Genomic DNA, 11,541 nt, shown 5'->3' with positions numbered 1-11,541 from the left:
TAAATAGCCTTGATCATCCCGATATGTCATTCATGTATAAGGTGCAAGCTCGGCCGAGCACCCACAATTTTCATCTTGACATGATACATGAACCAATACCAACTTCTGGTGTTCTCACTCTCCATAAACACAAAGGTCAACGGTAGCACTTGGTTGTTCCCATCAACCCCAATAGCAGTCAGGATCTATCCCTTGTACATGCCGGTAAGAAAAGTACCGTCGATGCAGAGAATAGGCCGATAATACTCGAAAGCTTTGATACATGGTCCAAATGCGAAGAAGCATCGCTTCAGGACATACTTGCCAGGTTTAGACAACAACGGGTACTTATCAATGTCGTTATACGTCCCCAAGTTCCTTCGAGCATTGGTCTACAGTAAGTATGGAAAATTATCATATGACGCTTTGAAGGTCCCGAACCTCATCTCAATTGCCATCATCTTCACCCTCTATGCCTTATTGTAGTTGATAGTATACTTATGCTCCTCCTTAATTGATCTAATTATGGACTTTGGTTCGTAGTTCTGGTTGTTCACAATCTGTGCATACATCACTTTAGCGACAAAAGCTGAGGTAATGTTCCTGTGGCTGGGCTCAAGTTCATCCATCGTGCAAGTGTGGTCCACCACAATTGATACCTCCCACTACTCAACTCACTTCTCCTTGAAGTTGTGCACCCGCAACGGGCAACCCTCCTTCGCGCACTTGATATTGTATTTCTTCTTGCTTGACTTGACAATATAAAACTATCATCGAAGCGATATCGTCTACTGAGTCACAGCATCCTTCATGGCCTGACTAGTAGGATACCTAACACTCTCGGTCACCTCATTCCGCATATACTACTAGGGCACCTGATTCCCCTCATTTACCACAAGGTTGTTATGTTAGGATTGTTCCAGTCCGCAGGAATAGGAGCATCGTCCTCATCATCTGACATGTCATAAATAGGAGATTCGTCAGCCTCTAGATCATCCTGCTCCATCTGTTCAATTAGAGAAGAGATTCATTCTCCATCGTCTGCTTCACTGGTTGATTCAATCGAATAATCCGATGAGTGTGCAATATTCAGATCGACATCCTCATTACCCTCATCCTCATCATACTCTTCCTCATCACCCTCCTCCTTCACGTACCCGCACCATGCATCTCCCCAAGTGCCTCCTTATTCTTCCATTGCACAAGCAATATATGAGACCAACCTCTTTGCACAATATCCTGTAGGTACATCCTCCAGACTTGATCTTCCCTGAGCGGTACACCTCCCAGTACACACCATCTCTCAGACAGTTGCTCATAATTCTAATGGTCATCTCTTGAACCTCAGGGTCTATATTGAAACCCCACATCAACCAGGTATACAAGTGTCCGACACTTTTGTTCATAGGTCTGGAGATACCCATATCTATTGACTAAAATACGGACAATACTACCCCTTTCGAATCATATAATATTTCACTCTCTCCATAAAAAATCCTAAACTACTACTGATCCGACATACCTAGCAACCATCGATAAAAAACCTAACATTATTGCGACAGAACATAAAAAATTACATAAAACTACATTTACAATAATGCAAACTTCATTAAAAATATGACCCAACATGTAATCTATATTGCAATAAAATATCACCGGGTCACTACATCAAACATCTCTAAATCCTACATCTACTACCTCAGTTATGCCTACACTATGTCTAAATCTTGCATCTAATACTACATTTATCTAAATATTACATCTAATTGCTAAAATATTCCTACAAACATGATCTAAAATCTAAACTATATCTAACTCTAATTCTAAACCTAGATCAATATTCTAACCTATATCTAGTGGCTATCATACTGGGTTTATAAAAAACTCCTAGATATAACCTCTTACCTATGTCAAAATCTAGCACTAGTGGTTATCCTAACGAATTTGTAAAAAAACAGATCAAAAAACATACCTCTTTCCTCTGACAGGGCTTCCCCTCCAATTTCTCCTCCCTCCCTCCCTCCCTCCCCCCCCCCCCCTCTCTCTCTCTCTCTCTCTCTCTCTCTCCCTCGGTTGGATTGGAATCAAATGGCGCGCCAACTTGGAGGGCCGGCACGGCTGATTTAAATACCCAAGAGGTCTCACCCGAATAGTTGGTGACACCTTTTAGGTGGGCCCGCCCGGCGTCCCAGTGAGGAAGATCTTGCCCATTCAACGGGCGAGACCCCACGTCACCGGATTATTTATGACCTAATAGGCAGGGCACACAAGGTGACGCCAATTCGTGTGGGCAAGACTTTGCTCTCGCCCAATGAACGGATGGTATAGCCTATTGTTTCAATTTTCTAAAACGATCATTTAATTTTGAATATATATATATATATATATATATATATATATTCTTTGTTTTTCTTTCTTTTATCTTTTTACCAAATCCGGAGCACGAACTAAAAGCCTCTCCCGCAAATCAAAAAAAAAAAGGAGGAAACTCAAAAATACCGAGTCGACGTCTAGGGCATTACATCCAGCGTTAGCCAGATCTCACCTCCCAAATCCACCACCTCGATGCCCTTCCTCCTCCACCCTCCCCTCCCTGACGTGACGCGACATTGCCTTGTCCGGCCATCCCCATGCGACACGAAGCCATGCATGTGACGTGGCATGACGCTGCTGTCGACGCCACGAGCTCGCGAAGCAACAGAGACAAACTTACCTATAAAACAGCTAGGGTTGAATATCACAATTTATCTTTTGTGGTTTGTTATTATCTGAAATCTTCGGATCCATTCTCTTCCATTGTCATATCCAAAGTTCTTGCAATCCTGAAAAAATTTAGTTACTGTAATGAAGCTCGAGGTTCGATGCTTTTGAGTTTGAATTATCGATTCTCGGTCGATACCAGCTTGTTTCTGTCATGACAACACCGTTTCCAGTTTTCTTGTATTATCGACGGGTAGGAAGGGAAACACACACTTGTTCAATTGAATAATAAAGAGGTTTTGACTTACAAGAACAATGTACACTTTCATAAATTATGGTTGTCTTGTAAAATATATGATACCTGAACCAATCAAAATATTTACCACAATAAGTCAAACAGTATATGATACCCCTCCAGCCACGACTAAATCTCGTTTTAGACACGGCTCCAAGAGACATCTTTGACCACTACTTTTAATATAATATATTTATAAAATATAGTAAAATTATACTATTATAAAAATATTTTTCCAGACAAATCTACTTATATTATTATCAAATATCTAAACTCAATACCTAAAGAGTAATTTATATCCAAAGTTTAAAAATGTTGATTGCACGAAAAAACCTGACACTTATTCGTGATTGAAGGGAGTAAAATATAATTTCATCTTCGGTTCTCTCATTAGGCCAACAGTTTGGAAACATCATTATCATCAACACGCATCATTATCTTCAACACATCATTATCTTTGAAACACAACATAGATGGTACAATCATAATATCATTTCTGCATCCACAGTACAGGCACAAACCTGAGTACTAGTTTGATTAACGTGCAGCTCTTGCGAACACCGGTGCCTCCAACCAGTTTAAATGGTCATACAGCTCTTCACTAAAAACATGAACAAAGGTGTAATATGATATGCTTCTTTCTATAATTGAAAAACAATGGCCTGCATCCTTAACTAAATTACGGAGATGATCCCCTTGGCATTAGAAGAAGATAGTGGATATTCCCATAGCGAAGCACCCGAATGATACCCAAGGGCTCAATCGCTCGCCTGACAAAAATATAACAGATATTGAATTTCAAATGCTTAAGAAACAAAGGGATGCATGAATAACTAACACCAAATAATTTCGCAGCATATGATACTAACAGACAATATCAGCTATGAATAATGAATACTCCTGAATCATTCCGCAAAACAACACCAATCCATCCAAGCACATAACTTTGGTAATTGCTTTTCCACATTTAAGCAAAACTTTTGAAAAACATAAAGAAATACAAGTGTATTAAAATATATGATTAGGAACTTTAAAAAATAATATTCATCGAATAAAACTAAAAACTTTTACATATATCAATGGTTAAAAAGTTTGAAAGGATCATAAGAGATCCAATCATCCAATCAACCAGTGACAAGAAAACAATCAAAAAAAAGAAATCAACTGCTAATTTCTGAATATTGAGTTTGTCATCTGAACCATTAAGGGTCCATGATGCACACAATGGGACTGCAACGATCACCTTGATCATGTGATTTTAGTTGTTTCAGATAAGATGCCTAGCCATCTATTTCCTATTTTTAATGTACACATCTTATCTATTTTATTGTACTAGAGATAACTTTATTTCAGATTCGAGATTGCAAGGTGTTCAGTCAAGTAAATAGCTACAAAATGGGTAGCATTAGATCTTGCCTCGAGTCTCTCAATTCCATGTCCTCTCTCCTTGGCCAATAAGTGATTCTATGTAAAATATGTGCTTTCTGACCTAACGGATATTTACACCACTAATATACTAGCCTACATGAAATCTGGAATCTACGACCAAAATATCAAATAAGTGAGCGTCAGCATCACCCACTAGCTGGCAATGCAGGCAAAGATATCAGCAACATTTGTCAAAATAGGCAACAGGCACCACATGCCAGTGCTGTAATCGTGGCAGTGCCGCAACTTGGATAAATGCCAATGCAATTGCTACCCTACATGTGGATTAGAGCCCTAGTTATCTATTTTGTATTATCATGTTTCCTAGTTGTCTATTTCCTTGTATTAAATACGTGTTTTCTTAAATTTAGAGGTTGTTGCTCAATCAACTATATAGAAGTCCTTGCAAAAAAAGGAAAGTCACTGTATTGAGTTCTAGCTATCTATTTTGTATTCATATTTATATGTTTACTTGCATTAGATATACAATTCCTTAAATTTAGAGATTGTTTATCAAGTCATCCATGCAAAGGTCCTAGCTGTTTTGATTATCTTTGTTTTTTACACAACCTCTGAGAAGCAGATACAAGTAAGAGTAGAGTAATTAAACTTGACACGTATAATAGTACAACAGAGACCATATCATGAGTCACCCATGACAATGAAATTAATAGGAAACGCAACATTGCAGTCTAAGGTGATAGACAACTACCATTGCACTGTAATTTCGTGTGTTCAGCAAGAACCTGACAATTTTACTAAAGAAATTCCATCTACCATCCAGTCAAAGCTTCTTATTTTCTGTTGAAATTTGCAGTGCCAGAAACAAATTTAATTTTCAGCAGGACAACAAATATGAAAAGAAAAAATCAGCTCACCACCATTTCTTTCTAAACATAAACAAAAACTAATGAGATAAAAATGCAAGGAATATAATAGCATTCCTCCATAGATAACAAAGATAGAATTGTCTAAGAATAAGAACTGCTACTGAGCAATAGAATCAAGCAGCAAAGCACCGAAGATGCACTATTAGCACCTTGAACATAAGTCAACCTTTCAAAATACAAGTTGATGGATTGAAGCATGTGTATACCCACTGACAAGAAAACAAACAGTACTGAGTGCTCCAAATGGAAAATGAACGGGGCTAATGAAAAGAAACTGTTTAGTTTACATCTGAGCCAGCAGGAAAAGAAGCATACCTATCCTGGCAGCTTTCCAAAAGAAACCACGGAATCTGTGATGAGACATTTGTAGAAAAGGAAGAATATCAGAAAATCTGATAATATTTTGCAATCAACATTGTAGGCATAGTATTGATCCCTTCAAAGTCCTTATCAAGGTTCATATGATTTTTAAATATAATGAACCACAAGAGCTAATAATGTATACGTACAGCACTAAAGGTTTCATAAAAAACAGGCAGACAGCATTCAGTACTTTTCTCCTTATCAAGGTATGCATAAAAATCTTGAAGTAAAAGCTTTCATCAACTTCATCAAAGCGAAGTGCAATTCAACTGATTGACACAATCGTTGCGCAGAACTTGGTTCCAAAATAAGAATCCTTGCGCAGAACAACTCCGTTTAACTCATGGTGAGTTACCAAAAGTTTGCCATTCCAAAGTGCAAAATAGTGGAATCAAGGGCTGCAGCTTTTGAAATCATGTGTGCTCAGCAGTTGCAAATACCACTGCATGTAAAATCTATGACCATGAATAAAGTTTTTGCATACTCCCTAGGACTATTATGAACCTCAGAACGCAATACATCGCTGGTATCATGGAGGTATCAAAACTAAATTAGTTTCACAATTCTTCTACGGGAAGCTTCATCCGTATGAGAGGTTAGAACATATTCTGAATCAGCGCGTGGTTGGGCATCGACAGCGTTAGCAGTTTGAAACTAAAATACATAGACCCAATTTCCACTGAAACGAAACAGCTACATTCTTCGCACTGATCTTGACCCTTCAATTGTTTGCCTTTACAACAACAAAAAAAACTACAAAATGGGCAGAACAGAGCGCGCATTAAGGAATCCCCCTCACCCCCCCCCCCCCCCCCCCAAAAAAAATACTTTGTGATCCGGTAAGCGAGCAAACAAAAACGAAAAGCAAAATTACCCGGTGCGGTCGTTGAGGATGGCTGGGAACTGCATCTTGACGTAGGTGCAGGTGCAGATCACCAGCAGCACCACGGTCAGGAAGGAGTTAAAATTGAACAGCGCCGACTTGCAAAATCACACAAGGGAACACGGATTAGATTGCGGGAGATCCATCGAACCATGTGGTTCACTGAGCGGGGAGGAAAGAAAGGTGGTTCGGAGGGAGAAGGGGATGGATCTTACCATGGCGGCTTGCCGTCTCCTTCCCTGTCGCGGGGTTTCTTGATTTGGTCCCTTCTACTGTCAGCGAAGCGAGAGTGCGAGACGAGAAGGTGGAGGAAGCACGAATCTGGATCTGTGGGCGAGAGGTGGAAACGGACGCCGTCGTCATCGTTTGGGCTTGTGCCTGCTCCCGGAGTTTTTTAATAATAATTATTCCCGAAATATGCTACGGCAATTGTGGGTCAATGATCAGCCGTCCAAGTCCATCCAAGAACGGCTGTGTATCTTCAGTTTGAAGCTATTTTCTGAACCAGTAACTGCACATGTATTTTAGAATATAGCAATTTAAAATATTCATGTATTTTTTAAGAAAACAATAGTAAATTAAATTTATTTTTTAAAATATATTGAAGATAAATATTGAACGTCTATATATGAAAGACAAATAATAAGATATCGAATATATTTTTGAAATATATGAAAGGTAAATATTAAAAGTTTACATATGAAAGATAAATAATATAAGATTAAATTTATTTTATGAAAGATAAATAATATGAGATTAAATTTATTTTTTGAAAGGAAGAACGGAATCCAATTTGTATGGTGACCATTTAATCAAATCAGATGGACAATAGATATCGATCGGATCTACCGTAACTCGTGTATTTTATAGGAGTATACATATAGATTATTATAGCTTCTTTATTAAACGCAATTAGTATGGCTCCGCAATAATAAATACTTATAATGAGTTGAAAATCTTAGGATATCAAATCTAAAATAAAATAATTAAATAATCACAATTTTAATTTAGATCTAAGCCTCAAGGTTTGTAATTATATATCAATTTAACACAATGTTGTTATGAAAATCAGATAGTCATGGATCAATCTATGATTTTTATTCTGTTTGGAAGGCTAGGGAACCGAATTGTTTTTTCTTCTCTTTGATTTGTACTAGGTAGACACAAGGGCCAAATGGGTATTTCATGTCCTATTTGGTGGTTGATTTGTCGTGGACACGCGGAGCTTCAAGTCATCCTAGGGATCAACTTAGACTGAAAAAGAGAGTTCAAGAACTTGAATGGCCAAATCAAAACTTCAGTACCACATTGAGCCTGTGGTGAAACTTCATGACCCAAAAAGCTATTCTTATATCTTTATTCCAAGTGGAAGGTAAAATAGGAAAACGTGAGAGAAAAAATAAAACCGCTAGATAGGTGTAAGCTGTAAAATACTTTTTTTTATTCAACGTCGGATCCTTTTCCGGAGTTCTCAGAGGCTTTTGACGGGTATAAAACTGGGGGCTCGAGCCCCCAACCAATCTCCTCTATCATGGAGGTTTACCACGAGGCTAAAATATATTTGACATATGACAAGTCAACTAGTTCACTCTACACTTGATTACGAGGAAATTTTTTACAGAACTCTCTAGTCAATTAAAGTGTCGAATCCAACCATTAATTTCTTGGGACAAATCCATGTATGCTATAAAAAATTACCAAAATCCTCAAACTGCCACAGAAAAGATTCTCATCAAAATCCTCGATCCATCAAAAAAAGTTCTCATTCCTCATATGAAACTATTTTAAATTTTGCTTCCCTCTGTGACACTACCGTCATAATGATGTGCGAAATCATGAATGTTGAAAAATAATTTAATTGTGAAATTTGCAGAAACGAAGATTTTAGTATATTGATTATTGTGATGATATTGTGTAAATTGATATGAGATAAGTTTAGAAAACTCGTGCTCAAATTTGGTTGTTGGTTTTGTTTATATACAGGTGTGTCCTGAGCGTGAACGTGCTCGGTGATACAGACCGGGACTAGGTTCAGGAAGGAATCAAAGTCAAGATGATCAAGAGGTCACACAAGATATTCAGGCTAGAAAATGGTGCACGTGAAGATGGATTGCACTATAAAATGTACACGATAATTGTATAGTCTATGGTGTGAAGCATTGCATCACGTGGTGTATGACGCGGAAGTATTATTTTATAGATATGCACATTCTATTCTACGATTCCACTTCGACAAAAGGAAAGAGCATACCCAAGTTCGATAGCTTTACGTCCGTTATTCCGATCATGATTTTCCTACCCTCAGGGAGAAAGTAAAGGCCCTTCCCCCTTTGGAAGGCTGTGGGTGAGGAGGGATTCGAACCCCCGACACCGTGGTTCATAGCCACGTGCTCTAATCCTCTGAGCTACAGGCCCACCCCGTCTCCACTGGATCTCTTCCCGGGGGTACCCCCAAAAGGAACCTTCTTCTCCTCAGCCATTTCATTTCGGGTTAAGAAGATGGGAAAGCGCCTTTCTCTCTATAAGAACAGTGTGTTCTGAGGTGTGAAGTGGGAGAGAGGGGATGTGATGATTGAGGTTTTCAATAAGACGACCTTTGCGTTTTGGATTTGGATCTTTTTCGTATTTCAAAATAGTGAAAAAGTCAAATAAGAGGTGTGTGTGCTATAAAATAAATGAATAAAAAAGAAAATTGGATGCGGCTACTATTGTGCACAAAAGCGCTTTAGTCTAGTGGCGAGCCTTTGGTTCGGTCGGAGCTTGGCTCGGGCGCGGGAGTTTCGGGCCATGGTTGGCGAACGGTTCAAGCGTGCCTAGCTGCCCTGGTGGCCTTGGCGTGCAGTGGCCCAAGTGGGCGCGAGGCAGGCGAACCGTGAGCTGGCCCAGCAGGGGCGCATCAGAGGCGGTGGCCCACTCAGGTTTCGTTTCGGAAGGCCGGGATCAGCCGAGATTGTAGCCTGATCTCGAGTTTTTTTATTTTTTTAATTAAAAATTTAAATAAATAGATTCCTCATCACAAAAATTAAAAAATAGACACCTACAGTCTCCTCAGGGCGGTTAGGCCTCCTTACCGCCTCCTAAGAGGGCAGGTGGCCTAACCAAACTCTCAGAGGGCGGGTACAGCCTTCCCACCTGTGCCTTACACCTTACCGCCCCTTGAGAGGGCGGTTAGGGCCCTTACCGCCCTCTTAGGGGACGGTAAGGAGGCTGCCCGCCCACCCCCCACCTCCTCCCTTCTCTATAAAAAGCTAAAAATTGAGGAGAAATCATCATTTTAATTCAAAAAAGAGAAAGCTCTGAAGAGGGAGGAGAGTAGAAGAGAGAAGAGGAGAAGAAGAGAGCGCAGCGAAGCCCTGCTGCATTTAATCCGCGGATTTGAAGAGCACTTTCCGGTAATTTCTTGTATATTTTTATTGTTGTTAATAAGTATAGTAGCACTGTATGACATAGGGTTTAGACATGTATGACTTAGAGTTTAGAAAATACGGTATTTAGTAGAATATTGTCAATATTAATTATGACATGGTAGGATAGCAATTAAATGTAGTATGGTAGTTTTGAATATGTAGATTGTACAGAGTAATAATTGTATGGTAGCATTGTGTGGTATAGGAATTAAGCAATGTATGATCTAGGGTTTAACGGTATGACCTAGGATTTAGGGTTTATGGTTTAGAAAATGCTAGTATACTGTCAATATTAATTCCGACATGGTAGGATAGCTATTAAATGTAGATTGTATAGAGTAATATTTGTAGGTTAGTTTGGTTAGGGGTATTATTGAAGAATCTATTGAAGAACCTATTATTAGACATGAATCGGTGTCGGTAAATATTTTTAGTTCCGATACTAAGAAATATAGTTCGTCGGTCTTAACATTGGTTATATTTGTGGATGTTTCCAAGGATGGTAGATAAATTAATTTTTCAGATACATTATGGTGAGAGTGAAATTAGGTATGGTCCTAACGGTGTAGATCTGTCTGGATTTCGTCATGTCATGAAGGGTCTTAGTAAAGCTAATGAGATGACCTCAACATGGACCATATGAGTATCCATCAGTATAACAACAAATATCAGCCACATCTTTGCCGATTTCACACCCTGTTTTACTAACCTCATCTTGTTCTATTTGTTTAGTCCCCTCCACCGATCTGTGATTTTATTCAATGGCTCAACATTAAGCAAAATGAGGACCAGAAGCAGTGGGTCAACATGACCATGAGGTGGAGAAGGGAAGCTTACGCACGTCGGGAGTATGAGCAACAGCAAGAGGAATTATGCCTGAAGCGGCAGGAAAAAGAGCACATGAGGAAAGAAATGCAGGACCATACCGCGGCTCAGGATCGGGAGGCTGAGAGGGCAAGGAAGCGGGAGAGGGCCCGTCGTGCTAAGACGGCAGGTCCCCATGCCTTGCGAAAGGGAAAATATCCTAGGTGCACTCAGTAGAGAGTATCTGATGTAACCTGACATGTTTCCACTCCCTAAGGCATGTTATGATTAGAAGCAACGCACTAATAAGTAGGTCTTAGTGTGAACCGTACATGCCACCTTTTTTCTCTCGTCCTATCGTCGTGGTTACAGTCTCATGTAATGTTTTCCACCATATGTTTAATCTTATGTTTGTCACCGTTCGCAACCTTATTCCCTTGTAATATGCTGCGAGTGCTTCACATATACAATTTGTTCACAAATATTGATTTTTTATCCTCCGAATAATACGTAAACTACTCCAAATTCTCGCTTCCCTAATATACCTTTATCAGTACTCTTCAACCATTTTAATTCCAAATTTTACAAAATACCTATTTCAAATTTTGAGCAACATTATACACTAAATTTTGCAACTTTTAAAAACTAAAATATCATAACCGCCCCCGGGAGGGCGGCAAGGCCACTAACCGCCCTCCCACTGGGCGACAAGCCCTACCCGCCCCCTCAGAGGGCGGTTAGCAGCCTTGCCGCCTTCTGAGAGGGTGGTTAGGCCACCTGCCCTCTCAGGGG

At 39.5% G+C, this 11,541-nt stretch overlaps 1 protein-coding gene and 1 non-coding gene across 3 annotated transcripts; both read right to left on the bottom strand.

The window, feature by feature from the left end:
• Positions 1-3,408: 3,408 nt before the first annotated feature.
• Positions 3,409-6,935, bottom strand: LOC133885674 (uncharacterized). 2 transcript variants are annotated; one of them, XM_062325412.1, is made up of 5 exons: positions 6,754-6,935; positions 6,530-6,636; positions 5,608-5,642; positions 5,442-5,501; positions 3,409-3,744 (listed from the first exon to the last, which is right to left on the bottom strand). In XM_062325412.1, exons 1-5 carry the CDS (start codon positions 6,754-6,756, stop codon positions 3,677-3,679), a joined length of 273 nt encoding a protein of 90 aa, XP_062181396.1. In that variant the 5' UTR covers positions 6,757-6,935; the 3' UTR covers positions 3,409-3,676. The 2 variants fall into 2 exon arrangements, with proteins under 2 accessions (XP_062181396.1, XP_062181397.1); XM_062325413.1 differs by lacking the exon at positions 5,442-5,501 and having other exon boundaries at positions 6,754-6,920.
• Positions 6,936-8,879: 1,944 nt separating this feature from the next.
• TRNAH-AUG (transfer RNA histidin (anticodon AUG)) lies at positions 8,880-8,957 on the bottom strand. The gene has a single exon. It is a non-coding gene; the product is annotated as a tRNA-His (tRNA).
• Between the last annotated feature and the right edge of the window lie 2,584 nt (positions 8,958-11,541).

This window comes from Phragmites australis, chromosome 11 (genome assembly GCF_958298935.1).
Source record: "Phragmites australis chromosome 11, lpPhrAust1.1, whole genome shotgun sequence".
Taxonomy (NCBI): Eukaryota; Viridiplantae; Streptophyta; class Magnoliopsida; order Poales; family Poaceae; genus Phragmites; species Phragmites australis.
This window is presented reverse-complemented; position numbering and strand designations above follow the sequence as displayed.